The sequence below is a fragment of the Pristis pectinata genome, chromosome 2, assembly GCF_009764475.1.
Source record: "Pristis pectinata isolate sPriPec2 chromosome 2, sPriPec2.1.pri, whole genome shotgun sequence".
Lineage (NCBI taxonomy): Eukaryota > Metazoa > Chordata > Chondrichthyes > Rhinopristiformes > Pristidae > Pristis > Pristis pectinata.
Genome location: NC_067406.1, coordinates 57802735 through 57823710, shown reverse-complemented (window position 1 = coordinate 57823710; position 20976 = coordinate 57802735). Strand labels below are relative to the sequence as shown.

General features: G+C 38.1%; 1 protein-coding gene across 2 annotated transcripts in view; it reads left to right on the top strand.

Moving 5' to 3' along the window:
- LOC127582497 (palmitoyltransferase ZDHHC2-like) overlaps positions 1-19059 on the top strand; it is a 64080-nt gene extending 45021 nt beyond the window's left edge. The window contains exons 10-14 of one of the 2 annotated variants that reach the window (XM_052037807.1): positions 1702-1828; positions 4000-4092; positions 4437-4552; positions 7434-7508; positions 10032-19059. In XM_052037807.1, coding sequence (XP_051893767.1) covers positions 1702-1828; positions 4000-4092; positions 4437-4552; positions 7434-7474 — 377 coding nt within the window. In that variant the 3' untranslated portion in view covers positions 7475-7508; positions 10032-19059. The remainder of the gene's footprint in view (positions 1-1701; positions 1829-3999; positions 4093-4436; positions 4553-7433; positions 7509-10031) is intronic. The other variant, XM_052037816.1, reaches the window with a different exon arrangement.
- The last annotated feature ends 1917 nt before the right edge of the window (positions 19060-20976 follow it).

Here is a 20976-nt window from a genome sequence, read left to right as displayed (position 1 = left end):
TGACTGATCTTACAAAGATTGAAAGACCAGATGATAAACTCTGTACTGCCTTATCCTTTATTGGTGGCTGTAGAGATGAATTAAAATGGAGAAGATGCCCTTCCCTAAGGAAAGGTTTCCTTAGCCACAGGTGCGGTGCCAGAGGACTGGAGGATAGCTCATGTTGTTCCATTGTTTAAGAAAGGCTCGAAGAGTAAACCAGGTAATTACATGCCAGTGAGCCTGACATCAGTCGTGGGTAAATTATTGGAAGGTGTTCTGAGAGATAGGACATACAAGTATTTGGACAGCCAAGGGTTGATTAAGGATAGTCAGCATGGCTTTGTGCGTGGTAGATCGTGTTTAACGAATCTTGTGGAGTTTTTTTGAGGAGGTCACTAAGAAAGTAGATGAAGGTAAGGCTGTGGATGTTGTCTACATGGACTTCAGTAAGGCCTTTGACAAGGTCCCACATGGGAGATTAGTTCAGAAGGTTCAGTCAATGGGTATCCATGGAAAGGTTGTAAACTGGATTCGAAATTGGCTGAGTGGGAGAAGACAGAGAGTGGTTGTGGATGGTTGTTTCTCAGATTGGAGGCCTGTGACTAGTGGTGTGCCTCAGGGATCTGTGTTGGGGCCATTGTTGTTTGTTGTATATATCAATGATCTAGACGATAATGTGGTAAATTGGATTAGTAAGTTTGCGGATAACACTAAGATTGGAGGTGCAGTGGACAGCGAGGAAGGCTTTCAAAGCTTGCAGAGGGATCTGGACCAAATGGAAAAATGGTCCAGAAAATGGCAGATGGAATTAATGGCAGATGGAAGTGTGAGGTGTTGCATTTTGGAAGGACAAATCAAGGGAGGACATACACAGTAAATGGTAGGGCACTGAGGAGTGCGGAGGAACAAAGGGATCTGGGAGTTCAGATACACAATTCCCTGAAAGTAGAGTCACAGGTAGACAGGGTTGTAAAGAAGGCTTTTGGCATCCTGGCATTTATAAATCAAAGTATTGAGTATAGGAGTTGGAATGTTTTGGTGAGGTTGTATAAGTCATTGGTGAGACCAAATTTGGAATATTGTGTGCAGTTCTGGTCGCCGAACTACAGGAAGGATGTCAGTAAGATTGAAAGAGTGCAGAGGAGATTTACAAGAATGTTGCTGGGTCTTCAGGAGTTGAGTTACAGGGAAAGATTGAACAGGTTAAGACTTTATTCCTTGGAGCGGAGAAGAATGAGGGGAGATATGATAGAGGTCTACAAAATGATGAGGGGCATAGACAGAGTTAATGCAAGTAGGCTCTTTCCACCTAGATTAGGAGAGATAAGTACGAGAGGACATGGCTTTAGGGTGAAAGGGGAAAGGTTTAGGGGGAACATTAGAGGAAACTTCACTCAAAGAGTGGTGGGAGTGTGGAATGGGCTGCCATCTGATGTGGTAAATGCGGGCTCACTCTTTTAAGAGTTAATTGGATAGATACATGGACGAGAGAGGTCTGGAGGGGTATGGGCTGGGGGCAGGTAAATGGGACTAGCAGATTAATGTTTCGGCACAGACTAGAAGGGCCGAATGGCCTGTTTTCTGTGCTGTAGTTTTCTATGGTTCTAACTACATTTCTCTTACGATTTTTTTAGCTTACTAATTCTGCAGTTAGACTTTGCAAATATTAAGGTGTGAGTTCCAAGTGATAAAATTAAAATAATGACTTATTTGTTTCAGAGGCCTTCAGAGCACCTGTATTTCGACACGGACCAGACAAGAATGGGTTTAGCTTGGGCTGCAGCAAAAATATGAAGCAGGTATTTGGAGATGAGAAGAAGTACTGGTTGCTGCCTGTCTTTACAAGGTACAGTCCCATAATAAAAACCTATTCATACCAAATAGAGTCTAGATTACCATGTAAGTGAATGTACTAAACCTCCAATGTATCTTAGATTTTTCTGAGAAGCTAAAAATTTCTTTACATCTATTAATTGATTTAGTTTTGATTTAGTATTTACTTCCATTAAACAATGACACAGATGATAGGTAAACATGACCTTGTGTTGAAAAAGGTGAACAAAAGATGCATTGAAATAATAGGTTTGAAAAAAGTTTTTAATGATGCTTTCAATAAATTAAGAGCAAGGAATGTTTAGGAGGAGAATTCCAGAGAGCAGTAGGGAAGGCAGCTGAACACCAGGACTTAAAACTAGGTGAAGGAGGAAGGTTATGCAGAATCCAAGAGACAAAAGGCTTAAGTTGCATGGATATAGTGAGCTTTCCACACAAGTGATAATGATGATCATAAGCTTTGTTTATTGGAAAACAAAGAGCTGATGTTAGTTAGTGAGAATGGGAGTGATGGATGATTGAATATACTGTAGGAATTTGTCACATTGCTGAGTATTTGAACCAGTTGGCATTTGTAGATGGAGCTAAACACCAGAGAGACCACTTTGTATTACTGCAATTGGATATGTCTTACTTCTGAAGATGGTCACAAATGCAGTGTCTCTGAGGTCCCCTGGCATGTCTTCCTTTTCCCAGATGTGGGAAATGGGGTTATGAGATGAGGTTAAAGTCATTACCGTAGTCCTCCACTACCACCACCTCCCAGAAGAACCGCTCCCTGAATTGCAGTGTAGATTTTGTCCAACTAGAGGTAGAATGGACATGATCTTGGATCCAGGACCATAGATCAGGCAAGTGGAGCATACTGTGGGAAAATGTGAAATTGTCAATTTTTTGACAAAATAACATATCTGATCCAAATAATGCACATCTAATGCACTGTGTACAGGATAGGTCTCATTTAAGGAATGATTTTAATGCATTGGAAGCAGTTCAGAGAAAATTCTCAAATAATACCTAGAATGAGCAGGTTGTCTTATGGGGAAAGCTTGAACAGGCTTGTATTAGCTGAGGTTTAGAGTAGTGATGCTGGATATGATTGAATCTGAGGGGTCTTTGACAGGTTGAACGTGGGGAAGATGTTTCCTCTTATGGGAGAATCTAAAATCAGAGGTCATTGTTTAAAAAATAAGGGGTTACTCATTTAAGACACAGATGAGGCTAATTTTTTTTCATTCAGAGGGTTGTGAGTCTTTGGAACTCTCAAAGTGCAATGGAAACAGAGTCCCTGAATATTTCGAAGGCAGAGATACATGGATTCTTGTTAAGCAAAGGGGTGAAAGTTTACTGTGGATAGATGGAAATGGGGAGTTGAGGTTACAATCAGATCAGCTGCTGTACTCTTATTAAGTGGCAGAACACACTTGAGGAGCTGAGTGACCACCTACTGCTCCTAATTTGTATGTTCGTATATTTGTACATCCAAGAGAAATGCGGGGGGTAGAATCAACCTCGATACATAGCTCTTTTTGACCTCACCAAAGCCTTTGAGTTTCTCACTGGAGATGGACTTCCGAACTTGGCAATTAATTTTAATGGTCCTGAGAACTGTGCTTACAGTTTCAAGTATGTTTCTGAACCACAAAGCTCCACATTGGGCATGTAAAAGCAGAAAGAAATGTGGAAATTTATTCATTGAAAAGAAACACCATTCAACATCCAGTCGAAGAGAAAGTCTGAGCTAACTGGTTCTCTGGAACCCAGCAACAAAACAATTTTATCACAAGCAAGCTGGAGCAGTTATATACGACAGGACTCCCAGTAAAGTAGCTCACACCAAAAAGTTGAAAAATTATACGCAGAAGTTGGCTTCCCCAGCTTCGCCACTTTTCTGGTCAAACAAGATCAACCACCTCATCATATCAGCATTTAAACATGAGATCGTTCTTGTTGGTTATGATGTGTAACTGGTAAGGTAACTTGCTGCATTAAAAATACTTGTTTACTAAAGGAAAAACAAATGCTTATTCATACATATGTTAAGGGTCTGTTAATTACATCAAAAATATCAAGATATTGCACTAAAGCCAGTCCTAAAACTAATTTAAATTACTGCATGCCTTTTATGAATGAATGATAGTTTATTTTGAAATGTATAATTTATATTTTTATATGTAATTGCAGTTTAGGTGATGGCTGTTCCTTCCCAACATGTTTAGTGAATCAGGACCCAGAGCAACCCTCCACTCCATCTGGGCACAACTCAACTACTAAAAGGTATTTACTTATTTATTATTTGATTGATTGTACATGTGGAGTTTTTCAAAATGGAAGTTTCTTTTCCCTAACTGGATGATTTCATTTGTAAGCACAAAGTGTCATTGATCTTTGCAGTTTTCAACTTTGATTATTAGCACTATTTTTAAATATTTTATGCAGTTGTACTTTGATTGCTGCAGATTGGGATGTGTGATCTCTCTAAGATACAGTTCACAGCATGGTGCACATGGTAATTGCAGTACTCAGTGAGATTTACTGAATGGCTACAATCGTGCAGAACTCAGAGGGTCGATTTGAAGTACCCTCATAAGAACTAATTATTTAATCACCCATTTTAACAGCATCACTGAAGGCCATCCATTTCCTGCCAAACCTTTACGAGAGTCCCAGAACCACCTATTGGGTAGCAGCCAGACATGGTCAGAAGGAACTTCTGATGATGAGAAAGGCAAGCATGGTGAGTATTTAGAACATTTTACAATTTAAGTAACTTGACAGTGTAAATGAATGAAATATTGATTTGAAACACAAGCAAATCTGAGACGATTGCTCTTCTTTTCCAATAGATTGACTATTGTGCTACTAATCCATAACACAAACTATAGGCAACTACTGTTTGTGGGACTTCAAATGATGTACTATGTGTAGTCAGATATTTTTGTAATATAAGGAAAATTTTAAATTATAAAAACAATTCAAATCAGTGCATAGAACGGTAACTTTGGCAACTATTGGGATGGAAAAATTACAAATTAACACATTTATATTTTTAATTCTAGACTGGGATATTTTTTATTATTAGAAGCTTTGAGAGAATTTTGAAGCTATGAATAAGAGGTCTACCACAGGGAGTTGGACTTACTAGTGAGTTATAAGTAGTGTGCTATGAACCCGTTGATTCAGGTATAAGCAAAAAAAAATCAAACTGAGAAAAATCAACTTGGTCTATCAAGCCCATAATTCTAGATTTGCGAAATGTTACTCTTATCATTTGTGATTTTGGGCTGTCAGAAACACCTGGGAGAAATAAAATCAAGCATTGTTAAATATCTCTGCCTTTATCTCACTTATTGGCTAACATCAGTTCAACTCCATTTTAATGATGTAGGTTGATGCCAAATCAATTATAATCCCAGTCAGTTTATTTTAAACATTATGGAGAAAAGAGGGATTTTTCTGAATGCCATCATCCTGAAGGCTTATGAAGCTTGTATAATTTATCCCTGTGTTTGCAGACTGAATTATATTTCCTGCTTTTTTCCACCTCCGCTGTACTTTTCATTGCTTTTAAAAAAAACCTTCAGAGGAACTTAATTAAACTGGCCTTCCCTTTATTTTTCTATTCTCCAGAATAACTAAGATTATTTGTTGGAAAGTTAGGAAGAAAAATCGAAGGCCTGAAATCATCTTTGTCAATTTTGCTTTCTAAAGTCCCTCCATCAGACTAACAAATTTACCCTACAGGGTTGAATTGGTTTCAAACTTCAGTCACCAGTCTTTTAATTAAGAAGCTACCCTGATGCAAAAGAACTTAATTACCTCTTAAGGAAATAATAGTTGTAGGAATGTCCCTGGTTCCAGAGTGAAGGCAATGTAGGTTGAGTAGTTTCCCATTTAGTTTGTATAGTAACTTCACTCCAACAGGAAACTTATTAGAGGCGAGGTGTGGCATTGTGGTGGGAAAGATCGGAAAAACATTATTGGCACAGTGATGCAGCTTTGCTTGATACTAGTCCAGTGCCAAGTTTGTTGTGGATCTATTGCTGATGGATCACAGCTTGCATGGAATTGTGTAGCCACATAAGACGGAGGTGAATTAGTGTGGACATCAAATTTGAGAAGGTAGCTGTACAGTCTCCCTTCACTGATGGAGGCAAAGGCTTTTGTGAGGTCCTAAAAGGCCATGTTAAAGTGGTTGATGATGTTTCTTGCATTTCTCTTGAAGCTGATGTGCACTGAAGATCATGTCCGTTGTGCCTGTAGAAAGATTGAATCTGTGCTGCAAATCAGGGAGCAGCTTTTCAACTGCAGTGAGGAGATGGTTGAGTTGAACCCCGGTGATGATTTTTGCTGTGGCAGACTGCAGGGATATCCTTCTATTTATCGCAGTTGGATTTGTCTTCTGTATTGAAGATGGTCACAACTGTGGGAATCTGGCAGTCTTTTCAGCCAACATCTCCTCCATTCCTGAGCAAGATCACTCTTAACTTCAGTCATCAAGCTGCAATATGTAAATGACCCTTGCAGTTGCATATTTGGAGAATGAGCTCAAAATCAGCATTGACTCATTCACTGAAAGATACAAGATAATGGAGGTTACACTTGACATACGCCATACAAAGTTCTTCTACCAAACTGCCCCATATACAATAGCATGGCCCTGCCCATAAAGGTTTATGATAAGGTCCTGTAAATGTGGACTGCTTCCCATATCTCAGGATCCACCTCTCAGCAAAGGGAGACATTGATGATGAAATTTACCATCACTTTCATTGTGCATTGATCCCTGGTTGGCTTTAAGAGTTTTGCAGGAACCTCAAAGCACTGGACAGATACAAGCAATGCTGACTGAGGAAAATCCTCCAAATATACTGGCAGGATAAGCAAACCAACATCCATGCCCTCTCACAGATCAACTTTCCCAGAGGCCCTAATAACTCAGTAGTCTCCAATGGATAGGCCACTTCATTCAGTTGGCAAAACCATTCTCCACAAAGTACACCCTCTGAGCTCTGAGGAGGAGATTACCAGTCAGGCAGAGGAAAAGATTCGAGAATGAGCTGGAGCTTTCTTTGAAAAAAGTGAAACATCCCCAGAGATTCCTGGGAATCCCTGGCTCACGACTGCTCAACGTGGACAAGGGATATTTGGGATGGCATTAAGAACAATGAGTCCCTTTGTTAGGTGCCTGCCTTAAAAGGCAAGAGCAGCACACTACCTTCCAAACTACCCATCCCCACACCCTGTCGAGCACCTCCATAGAAGAGTTGACGATTCCCACGTGGGCCTCATTATCCACCTCAGTACCCACAGAGCCGGAGTGAAAGCAAGTCATCTTTGGGAAATGCCTAAGAAGAATAACAGTGCAATTGTTGAGTACCAGACAACTGGCAAGTGAGGGATAAAGTCTTGTCAAGCAGACTTGTGCAAAAACCACTGCATAATTTGAGAGAAAAGTTGAGTTTATTGGGTAATCATTTGCTCGGACCTCAAACTGCTTCACATATTTGTATTGTAGGCTAAAGAATCACAGAAAATAATCTCTATCTGCGAATAGAAAGTACGTGGCCAGTATGAAGCCAGCTGTTATTTTACTAATGTTGTTTGTTAATTTATAGGTATGAGCAATCCTGTCATGGTCATGGAAAATGAGACCTAGCTGTGCCTCAAGCACACTTTAACAACTGGCAGTTGTAAGTAGACAAGCATCGTCATAACTGTGTGCTTCCGATTCATGGTCCAAATCTGTTGTAATATGAGGAATATTATAACATCTTAAGTTTCACATTAATATATCAGTTCCATTGAATTGTGCAAGTTCCAGTCCAATGTAACTAAAAGCTCTGGGTTCTGCATATTGCTGGAGCTGGTATTTAAATAATTGAGTGAGCTCTTGCGTACTTTAAAATGCCTTCTTACTGAATTACTTTGCATTAAAATTTATTAAGCTCGCAGGCCATGAACTTCTACTCACATTCTCCTAATCGCCTGCCTTAATTTTGTCATAAGCCACTTAAAAATTCTAATTAATCTGGGTGCAAATCCATTAAAATATTGTGTCCAATTTTTAATTAATGTATGGTCTTGGACTATGAATCTTGCACATTTTCTTTGGTGTTGGGACCGTAGATAAACAATTTCCAGCCAAGTACACCTGTTCTCCAGTGCTTTTGCCCATATTATGGTAGGAATCAGAACAACTATAACAAAAGGATCTTAATCTTCTTCCCTTCCCTCAGTGTTATTTTTGAGCATTCTTTTGGAATTTAGAGTATTGATTTCAAGTTTATGTTAGAGTAGGGAAAGGAACAAACTGTTTCTTTTGTATTTGTCTTTATGGGTTTCGGAGGGAGTGTAAAGAGGGAGCTAGAAAATCTCTAAGAATCAAAGGTAAAAGCATGTTAGGCTGGAAGAAACAAAATTGAACACTTTAAGTGGCAGTGCTATTATTAGTGATCCTCGGGCATTCAGGCCTGCTGTGGCTAAATTTGGCTTCATTTTCAGTACCTTGGAATATTTTTGATGCAGACCACTGCTTTCTTGTAAACATTGCAGTTTTGTACTTTTTTTCCCAATTGTTTTTAGTGGAAATAGAAAGGAAGGCTGACAGTTACGTCACTGCATCCCTGACAGCAGCATGGCTGGTACGGTTTGATAATCTCTTGAAGCCGCTAAAAGAAACTTGAGCATTTTAGGGCACAGTACTTATTGGCAGTAACATTCCATCGTGCTGGTTTGACTGCACATATTGCTGAGGCAGTGCTCCTTAGTCATATGGCACACAGTGGCCAATCATCTGGCTCCTCTCTTGTCCTGTCCTCCTTAGGACTACAATTTCACTGCACTCCTGTATGAAATGAAAGTGATTCCATTCACGTTCCTGACGTGCAACTACCTTAGATGCCATTTTCATTTAATACAAGAAGTGGGTGAGGTGACAGTGGGAAAAGAATTAGAAATTCATTCATGTAGCACAGTGTCTCTGTGTGCTGTATGATGAAATTTAAGCTGAAAAGTTGATCACACCTTACTGTAGTTTGGGTAGTTTGCCAAATTTGATAAAATACTTCTGCACGTGATGTGCTTACACATGCAGCCCTCCCCTCAGATGTGCCCTGCTGCATTCAATGTGTAAGTTAGACATTGCTTACTTAAAATTAATTTTCCATGCATGGCCAGCAAGCGGCAAGGGTCACCCATTCAGAAGCAAGTTCTTACAATCCATGAAAGGCCTGCTTCTGCACAAGGTAAAGTGTAGCAGGCTTACCTGGTCTGTAGCCATGGAATTTGGCAGCTGGATGGTCCTCCAGGTGGTGGGTCCATTTTAAAATATTAATTTAGCCCTCGCTGCAAGTCTCTATTCTCCCCTTCCTCCATCTGGAGTTCCCCACTCCATCCCCCCTACCTTTTGTATCTCATGTGTAACAGATTACTGTAGCAGTGTCCCCAAGAGCAAAACATATTGACCCACAACATGAGGCCACTAGGGTTTTGTAAATACAAATTAGAACTAGTTCACCTATCACTGCTTCTGGAATTAACAAATATACCAGAACTAGTTAATAGAGGGTTGTCAGAGCACTTCTGTGTGATGACAATCATCCAGTGTAACATCCCTTTTTTAATATGCTTGAATTGGATAAGATTGAGAAAATAGCAGATGTCTCAAATTTCTGCTTGGCATTTATGAATTCCTACTAGTATAATACTTTACAGCGGCAGTTTTTCTCAGTTTAAATGTACTATAGGTTTTGCAGCTGTTAGGTGTGCTGGATTTTGAGACACACAGAATTTAAAATGTAGCCACATCATTCAACTTTGCACTCATGAAAGGATCATTGAAGATTAGTGCTAGACGATTTGGAAGATATTGCATATGGATTATCAAGGGGAAAGTGCTGTGGTCAAAAACACCAAGTACTTTCTATCACTTAGTGATAAATAAACAGTTAGCACTTTGGGGAAATGTCCTTGGTTTGGGTGAAAATAGTTATGAGATCATGGCACACTCCTTGATTTAGAGCAACTCATCATAATACTATGTTCCTCACACATTTTCTATGATCTCGCTGCTTGGACTGGCTGATCTGTCTGAGAACACATGGAATTCATAATAAGCAGCAGATCACTCTGCTAAAGTTATTGCTGGGCAATAGAGACGACAACTTAACACACTGTGATAATATGGAAATCTAAGTCCATTGTATCTTTTTTAGCTCTAGGTGCAGCTGCTTATGGAGGAAATCTAGGAAGAAATGTTTTCCAAGATCCCAACCTTCACCTGCCCACCATCCCTGTTTGATGTCTGTGCTTCTGTGGGATGTCCAAAGGAAATATTCCTATGACTGACTGGTTTTCCTATTATCACAGCTTAACACACAACTTATTGGTTCAGCCACCCTTAAATGTATGATGGGGGAATATAATTCTATTCTGAATGCATTTGCTTAACAAAACACGCTAAATCTTAATAGCAGCTTGGCATTGCAGCAACTATGAGATTATTGAGGAAAACACAGTCTCTTGCCCTTTGAAACAGTGCTAATGTAATTCTGGTTTGATTACTGCTCATGCCAATAGTATGGCCTTGATTTCCATATCAAATCATATGATATGTGCAAGGGCTGACTCATCCTTTGGCAGCAGTACATGTGATAACATTTTATGTTAAATTGGAATGTCCTGTTTCCTTTAACAGACAGTGTTAAGGATTTCATAGGAAGTATAGACTTTTATCAAAATCTTAGGGGGAGTCATGCAAAGCAAAAATGGATGACATATCATGAAAATGCCTTTCATTAATGCACGTGGGCCTCATTTTGAATTTTTTTACAAAGATATTGGGTCAGAAAACTATATAACATTGGTCCCAGAACATTTTACTATCTTGCTGAAAGCAACTTACGGGAGATGTGGGTTATCTGGCTAAGAAAGTGCTGAAGGAATATATCTTAAATGGTATTTTAGACCTGCAGTATTCTATATTGTGTTCTGTTTCTAATGATAAATTCTGCATGCCCTAACTGTGGCATTCACCCCTTTTAACTATTTATTTAGTAAACACAAGAAATGACCTTGTGGCCAGTTTTTGGCGCACAGTTCTCCCTTACAAATGTTGAGACAGCATGACAATTTCATTGTGTGTATTGTTATAAAATGGAATGGTGTGAATAGTGTACCAAATAGAGTTTCACAAGATGTACACATCATAATAGATAACAAAGTGCCATGACCACAATCAATACAAAGGGATGTAAAGTACAGAAAATGCTTTGGTGAAGAGTGATGAGAAAAAGCACATAATGGCCCCCTCGCAGTGCCTTCATTGAAAGTTGGTCCCGTTGTTGTAATCTATTTGAAACTATTTATCGACCTTTTTTGAACCAAACTTTAGTATGGTTTAAGCTGGTGAAATTAAACCTTTTTAGTTCTGTAATCAAGTCGTACAGAAAAATATATCCTAACAGCTGGAGTGAGTTAGTTTTCCCTATGCAATGAAAAGTGAAGAAAACTTAAGTAACATTGGTTATTATGTACATTTAATTGAAGGTTGTTCTGGCAGCTGCTTTTAAACACGAGTAAATCCTCTTGTACTGTTTAATAAATAATGAATATTTAATTAGTCAGCAATCTTACTGCAAAACATATTGGATAATAATAGGAACAATTTTGAGGCTGCAAACTTTCAGAGTTGCAACTTTTCAAAAATAAGATTAATATCTCAATGGGAAAAGTGGTGTTGATACACCATCCCTAGAACAATAGCAGTTAGCCGACTCAGTTTTCTAGTTGTGATTTATACCAAAAAACATAGTTATTTCTGTGGAATATGTTTTGGGGTATTTTGATTAAATTACTGGCACTAACACTTTAAAATAAATGGGGGTAGAAGAATGGCATTTCCATTAAAAAGGCCAGTGGCTTAAATGATATAAAACAAAAGCAAACTAGTAGATTTTGGAAATCGGAAATAAAAACAGAAAATGCTGGAATACTCTGCTGGTCAGATAGCATTTGTTCTGCTGCTGTTCTGATGAAAGATCAAAACCTGACCACTTTTAATAATGTATTGTGCATTTATCAGGCAGTCTTTTTTTAAAAAGTCAAACTAATTCTTCCTTCAACATTTGGTATGTCAGTCTTGTTATATTCTTTGGAAACTTACGCAGTGGAGGAATATACAAATCCAGAGAAAAACCAGTAACAATAGCCACATGACACAAGAATAGAATCAAGGTGAAACAAAGTAACCGGAATCCTAGCATTAAACAAAGCTGAGGAAAATCTCTGTTCCAAAAGGTTTGCATGCATTTTGCTATCAAAATTTTGCTTGATCATCTAAATCTACATCACACAGCTTATGGCAGTGAAGTTTTGCATGGTACAACCTTAATATATGATTTAATCTTTCTTTATGCCATTCTCCCTTATTACCAGAAAGTTGATGACTCAATAATTCTAATGAAGTCTCCCTTAATGATTATAATTATGAGGAGATTTAAAACCTCTAGACTTTTAGGTTATAATGTTTAAATTTTAATTTCCCATTCCTGTCTTCGGTTCATTAAAGTAGTCGTTCACATCACCATTCATCTACATCACTTCTAAATATTTTTAAATTTTATTTACAGCGTGGTAACAGGCCCTTCCAGCCCAATGAGTCCGCGCCGCCCATTTTAAGCCCCCATGTTAACCTACCCGTATGTCTTTGGAATGTGGGAGGAAACCGGAGCACCCGGAGGAAACCCACGCAGACGCGGGAGAACGTACAAGCTCCTTACAGACAGCGACGGGAATCGAACCCCGATTGCTGGTGCTGTAATAGTGTCGCGCTAACCACTACGCTATCATGCCGCCCAAAGAATTGGCTCTAAAATATATTAGTATCTAATTTTGGGTACATTCCCTGCATTTCATAGTGAATGAGCAATAATGGACCTCAGGCCTCATTAACATTTTGTGGGGAGGAGCCTGCCAGGAATGAGTGAACCAAGATAGGGCCCCCTCTTGCATCATAGTGGCTCCCATGCAAGTGAAGTGGATGCTGGCAGATTGAAACTGAGGACAGGCAAAGAATTAGAGGCTGGGTGGGTGGAATCGTATGTAGAGATTGGGGTTACTAAGTGAAATTTATCATCCGGGGTGGAGGATTAATTTTCACTTGTGATGGAAGAAATCTGGCCACATATTGTTTACATCCTGCCAAGGAAAGCACTTGCCTTGTCAGATCCACAATCAGATGACTAAAAAGAACCCTTCCACCTTGTTGTGCTCTGCAAGTTCAGAACATGGTGAGTAAAGTGCCAATGTATTAAAAATAAATGGAGAACATATCCTGTAAAAAGTATCAAGCACTTCGAGCTAGAAGTGTGTACTTGCCTCCTTTCCATTATATTTGGTGCTTAATTCCACAGTTTCTAAATGGAATGCCATTCATATTGTAAGAATATATAATATTTTGGAACCTTTCAATCTCTTGGGGAATGATTACAGTTGCTTAAATAAGTACCAGTATTCAAATGATCTGCTTTGAAGTAATGTCTGTTTTTTATTGAGCATTCCAAAGTATTTATGTATACTTAGTCACAGCTGTACTGTAGAAAACCATGGCAATCATTTTGTGCACAGCCATGTCCCATAAACAGCAATGGGATAATGACTAGGTAATACATTTAGAGGATGTGAATTTGAGGGATAAGTATTGCCTGGGACACAAGGAGAAATTGTGTGCATTTCTTAGAGCTATTGGATCACATTTGCCCACTAGAAGTCCCATTTTAACCTCATTTGAAAGACAGCAGTTGTAAGTAATCAATCACATTCTCACTATTATAATGGGTGGGTCAACCAAGGCAAGACAGAGATACTTGGATCCAAGGGCAGGAGATATTCAACTAAGTGTGAACTGTTGCTGCTCTAGAGATTTATATTCTTAATCTTCTATTAACCATCATTGACAGAGCAATTAAGTTTTAGAGAAATATTGCTTTAGTAAGAACCCATGAAAAGATAAAAGAGAAAGAATCCAAACAGCCACTTATCACCCCACAATTTTGCATTTGGGTGATGATTTTCAGGTTGAGATTTCTCAATCCATTTTCCAAAAGCAGCAATGAAGTGTCTTCAACATGCAAATCAAAATCCTAATGCCTATTTTCACACTGTGCTCCAAATTATTCATGAACTGTACGCAAGTCCGTAGTGACATAACTAGTAAAAGGAATAGATGAAGTTTCCCAGAAAATAAGGCAAGGAATTTTGGATTTTTGTTTCCATTGAACCAAAAATAAGTGTTTTATCACTGGTCCAGACTCTAACTTTGCTGTTCACATCCTCTATTCCCAGTAACTTATCTGCAGGTAAGATCAGTATCAAAAATAGGTGAGTGGCCCTAACTGATGAGCTGTAATGGAGCCATCTATTTGCCAGTTTCTGTAAACAATAAATGTGACTACCAGACATGGTACCTACTTTGCATCTGTTCATGGTCTGCATGAATGCTTACCTTAATTACTGTAGAGGTGCACTATCCTAAACGCTCCATGACATAGAAAAATCTAAGACTAGGACAGATGATTCATCAATTTTCCAGTTTATATACAGCCAGGTCCTACATAGAGCAATGTGAAAAGAACCAGAAAATCCCTAGTTTTATTTTAGTGATGTTGATTCAGGGAGAAATATTGGCCAAGATACAAAGAAAAACTCCACTACCATGGCTTAGTGCCATAAGATGTTTTATAACTGCCTGAGTGCTCAGTTTAATATCCCATTCAAAGACCATGTCCGCTGGTACAGTAATCTGTCACTGCATTGACGTGACCAAGTCACTGGAGTAGGCCCTCTGTGTAGGTGAAAATCTTCCTAATGGCTGCATTTAAGCTGGATCACTTTAAAGGATAAACTAAATAATTAGATTGGCTTAAATTGTTTAAATTTGCTACTGTGCTGTGTGGCTGTTTGATTTGTCGACCAACGAATATAGGTCTCTTCCTTCCAGCCAGTCAAGAAAGTGAGAGTGGGCATAGAACTTAACAGCAGGAAGGATATGGTACCAATTAACAAAATATTGGAAGGGCCACAGCTGGAGTCTTGTGTATAGTTCTGGTCGGTACACTATAGGAATGAGTGCACTGGAGAGGGTACAAAGGAGATTCACCAGGATATTTGGGATGGAGCAATTCAGTTTAGAGGGGAGACTGGAGAGGTTGGGTTTGTTTGCCTTTGAGCGGAGGAGGCTGAGGGAGAAACCTGATAGAAGTGTACACAATTCTGAGGGGCATAGCTGGGGTAAATAGTGGGAAACTGTTCTCCTTGGCACAGGTTTTTAAAACTAGAGGGCATAGGTTTAGAGTTAGGGGTAAGAGATTTAGAGGGGATCTAAGGAAGAACATGCTGCCTGAGTGGACAGTAGTGTTAAGTATTGTTACAATTAAGTATCTAGGTGAACACTTAACTCCCTAAGGCAAGAAGGCTACAGACCAGGGCTGATAACTTGGATTAGTGTAGATGGGTCCTTACTGGTCAGCATGGATGTGGTAGGCTGAAGGGCAAAGTTTTATTTGCTTTGTTGTCACTGACTTCAATTGAGACAAGGCTGACACCAATAGTCCTTTGAAGGGCAGTGATTAAGAAAATAAATCTCACGCTCTTGACTGGCTGTAATTAGGAAGTGAACTCTATTCATTTAACTACAAATCATAAATAACCCCACAGAACAGCGGCATTTTAAATGTACTCATGAAATTGGAGTTTATTTCACCAAAATAAACCATTTTAAAATGCAGTCATGTTAAGAAAATCAAATTGCATTAATAGAGTCACTTACTCATGATTTTTTTTCAAAAAATCAAGATAACAACGCTACAAGGACTTGAATTACTGGAAATTTGATGAGAGACAAATAAATAAAAGTAATAATTTTTCACTTTGCTTTTCTCCATCAGCTAGAGAACACCACCACAATCAACATAAGACTTGAAAAAAATCCAACTAACATGGGGGGAGGGTGTGGAAATCAAAAAGATTTAGTTTTATTTCACTAGCTTATAAAGTTGTTGACTTAAGCTTTTATATTATTGAAGTGAAACCATTTTGTGTCATGAGGGTCTTTTGAGCTAAGCCCAAACCAGGGCAGTTGACTATCTGGACAAAATCCTGGTCATTGCGCTTGCCTTTGCCCTATGCAATGCTGCATGTTTAGTAAGAACTAAAACATTACTTCTATAATAGTTAAATAGTTGAGGTGGAGGGTTTAGAGGAAGAAGGAAAATAATGCAACCTAAAATTAGTTTATGATAGAGTATACAATTTTATTGTAAATAACTGGGAATAAAAGGTTTGGGGAACAAAGCACAGTTATTCCTTGCATTTTAGGCAAGCTTTTGAAGTTGGTAGATGGTATTGCAAATATTGCATCCATGAAGGATGCATCTTTAGCCATCAATGATGAGTAAACAACCATCAAATAGATTGCAATAAGCTCGTCTGTGTCACGTCACAAGAAATTTACCAATAGCTAATTAAGTAAATTTCATTACAATAGGCTCTGAGATTTTTACTTCGTAAATAGAATGAGAAGCTGGTGGGTACTTTAACCTGGCTAGGACTGAGCACCATCTTAGTTATCAATTTTAAAAATCCCACTATGTTTGCAGGTGATGTCTTTGTACACAGAGAACAATAGAAAGATTACAAAGATTTCACTCAGGTTTCTTATAGAACTAATGTATCTTATTTTGCAAAATGTTGCTTGCTTAGAATAATTAAACCATATCAAATTACATTCCCTGTTTCATGTCAATCAGATAACTTTATATCAGTATCTATATTAGCCTGTCAAAGAATGCAAGTCAAGACAACTTAATGGTGGTAATGTAACAGTGATTATGATACAAAATGATTTTCTGTGTGTATGACTTGAGAGGCAGGTCTTTCATATCGTTCCCAATGAACTAAAGGTCAATATTGGAACCATGTCAATAGATAATATCACAATGTGCAATTTGCATTATTGCCCAATGAAGTGGTACTATTTAAAATGCTTTGGTTTGTCCGAAAGAGTATTTGCAAATTTGTGAATATTTGTTTAATGTTAAGATAATGCAGACATTTTCACACACACAACTTTAGATAATAGATTCCAATGCATGAAATCAGCCATATTCCAACAAAATGTTCTAGCAAAATCAATGGAATACCAATATACATTTAGTAAAAATTAAATATTCCAACTGATCACCACACTATGAAAATATCAGTATAATTCCATTGATCCTATCCCACAGAGCCACTGAAATGCAAGGAATGGCACAACTTTGCACTCTTCACTTACAATCTCTTATTGCTGGACCAGCCACAGTAGAATGAGATGCACAGCCCAATATTAGGAGCACTTCAGGGCTCACCATTTAAATACAAGGATTGCACAAAGTGCCCAAAAGTAGATGTAGTTTAATTTTTGTGCCATGTTTCCTAACTAATGGATGGCACATCCTGCAGATTTGAGGAGCAATTAACATTTAAAGAAATCTAATATTTGTATCCCCTGCATTTAAACAGAAAGACTATTATTAAGTAATCTGTCCACTCATTTAAAAGTTTTGTATGGACAAGTTAAACCACTCCTCCTAAACTCCTGCCATCTAATTGTTATTCTACCTAAGATGCATTATTTGGCATTTAATATTTTTTTCTTTAGTACTTTATCAGATTTCTATGTTGAATTAAATAATTGACATAATTCCAAGACTATTAATATACACCATAGACAGACCACTACCTTAATGTGATCCTCATACACACCAAATATGCTTCACTCCAATTTTAAACTGTCATAATTTAAGTAGGATAACTACTAAACTATTTTAATATTTAAGCTAATCTATTGATTTGTGACAGTTCCAAATTTATTTTGCTGATTGTAACAAATACATTGTTATGAAATAATTTGTTAATAAGTGGACTGTTTTCATGTGCAGGTGATATCCAGAGATTTTTTTGGTACAAGCTAAAATCAAAACATCAAAAAATAGAAAAATCTAGATTTTTGAACAGTATATCTATTGTATTTTTAAGTAAATGTTATCAAGTAAGGACTGCAATCACAGTAATCTGATCTAATGGCTACGAAACTACAAGAGAAATCTGCAGAAGTTTGCGAATAGGAAAATGTCCAGATTGGATATAGATGATATTTGAACTCCCCTCCATCAACTAGCATGGTACCTAGATAATACTGAGACAACAAACTTGATGTTAAAGAATGGTGTTATTTTTTTAAAAAACTGCATTTTTTTCTATAAATCTAATTTGTAAGAGAGCTCTCTACCGAAAGGGGAATAAAACAGAGCAGGGAAGACAAAATGAGCATGTTGGCATCCATTATTTTTGCCTGTTCTCTTTTTGTTTGGGGGGGGATGCAAAAAGCTGTTATTGTCAGGAACTTTGTATGTAAATGAAGTGTTGCTCTGTTTTGATTGTTTTATGCAATCAGTGTAAGCTGTGGCATTTTGTTGTTAAAATGCACTTAATGAAGTATTTTGTGTATGCACTTGTATTATTACAAAACATATTATAGATGGGAGTTGATTTGCTGTCTGCCATGCTCTGTAATGCTGGAAACTACTCAACTAACATAAAGTTGTATTTGATTTGTTTGTGACCAAAGCGGTACCTACAGTTCTTGATTTCTGTACTTAAAATAACTTTAACATCCTTTATTTTGAGCAAGCTGCGTATTGCATGCTTTTAACAATATCTTAATAACTTAACTGGCAGATAAGGAATGATATAGACCCTTGTAACTACCACTTGCAGCAAATAACCTTAAAGTCATTTCAACATGGTGCACCCTCTAAATTCTATCTGCTGTTGTCCAATAAAGGCTGAATGAAATATTTCAGACTGCAAACCAAAGGCTGTGAACAACCTCAGAATCTTAGACCCACTCACTTACCTCCATGTCCTCAACACAAGTGAGGTCAAGTTGCACTATAGGGAAGAGATTTATCTTCTATTATGTTAACAGTATCCATGATATATGTTAATCAAGTATGGTGGTGCATGGAATGCCTCCTTGAAGGCATTTGTAATAACCTATTCAAATGAGCAATGATGCCACTGAATAAAAGTTCAGTTCAATTTAGATAATCCAAATCCCCACATTCAACTGGCTATTTAATTTACTATTGTGAAGGTCATTGGGGGTGGGTTAAATATGCATACTGCACTTCAAGGTTACAAGCATTATCAAGAGATATTAAAATTGGAAACAGAATTACACATTTCAAGGATATGTATGGGAGACCCTCAACAGAGCCCAGACTTCTCAGAGGCATGCATTGAAGTAGTGCTGTTTCATAAAGCTGCTCTCTTTGGGATGGCAAGTCTGCCCGCAGGATTTCCTGGTCAGCCACACTGGGAAGTAAGTGCCTGTAATTATAACATATCCAAGAGTGGCAACTCATTGATGCAAATCATTTACCAAGTCAACCACAACATCCAAGAATGCACTGTAATAAAATACTTACCTCGTACAACCATCTTCAGTGGTACTTTGTTTTCCAATTAACATGCATATAAATTAAGAGTAGGGCACTCCGCTGAGTCTGCTCTGCCTTTCTATAGTTTATGCTGATCTGGTTGCAACCAACTCCATATTCTCACCTAACCCTGGCATTCCTTCCCTCCCTTGCTTATCAAGATTCAAACTACCTCTACCTTAAAAATATTCTGCTTCCATCACCTTTTGAGTAAGAGTTCCAAAGGCTCTCAATTCTCCAAGACCAAAATTTCCTAAGTGGGATCACAGGGCTTTATACTACCAGTATTTATCTGCACATAGTATTTTGGGCTGCACCAGAAGTCTCAGGCTGCATCGAATGAGTTGTTTCATACAGGTCATTAAAGGATTCTCAGTGACCAAGGGTGTGATAACTAAATGTAGAGAGGAATAGATCTTTCCCATATCTGATCAATCAGCTCCATTAAGAAAAACTTGGGATTGTTTGGTGAGCAGGCTGAAAGGGGATTTACAGTTGGTTGTAAGATGGTCTGATGTAGTTACACCATAACGTTCTTATTCTCTTCCTTGTGACAGACATACCTATAAACAGTCCATGAACGGCACACTTCTGAAGCCTACAGATGAACCGTGCATTCCATTTCAAATCTCATGTAGGTAGAACTACAAAACTGAAAGATTTTTTAACGTTCCACCACCAGAGATACCAACAATACATTTGTATGCACTATTATTCACCTTCTCCCAACTAGATACCATCCGAATGGTATCTGCCCAAGGGCTAATAGTGAAACTGCAGAGTAATATAGCAGAGAGCTTCAAGGGTTTGCTGTTAAAAGTTCAACTTTAGAAATATTTATATACCTGAAGGCAACTGCTTGAAAACACAGCAGATGACAGGTGAATCTGAGGAGTCCATGATGGATCAGCACCACACTTTATGTAGGAACATATGGGAATAACATACCAATTTTCAACTGAGACCACACAGGAATTAATGATAGTAATGATGTTTGGCATAAATCCTTAGATCTGCTATAGAATCTTGGGTAATAGGTTTCAAAATCTTGTCTTCACCATTGAACATTCATCCATGACCATGTCTGAGGTTTTCTAATCTGATTGTAACCACCAGAGCTACTTCCTTGTGGATCACAGTTATACAAAGGTAACACACAATTCCAGTGGTATGGCAGGAAAACATTCACAAATAATGTTCGCTGAGAGAATAACTGCATATGCATAACCCTTTGATCAGCAAAGTGAAATTCTGCCATTTGTGAAACGAAAATGAGTCAAAGCCACTTATACCACAACATTCAATGTGACCATTTTAGAAGTTTCATGTCTTTTGGGGGCAACCATCTGAAAGAAGGTTGAAACCTGTTATATCATCCATCATATACTAGCACCAAGCAAGAACATTAGAAGGAAACAGTAGGAACATTCCCTGTATGGCTTTCATTAATATAGATTCCTTAAAGCTAACATGTATGTGTTCACTATTCTTGGCTACATCTAAGTAGCTTTGGTAGCACAGAACAAGAAAGAAGCTGTGAGAACTGATATGTGCAGGAAAGTAGCTGTAGTCAGAGGAACAGGAAGAATGCAAGGAAAGGGCATGAGAAAATTACCAA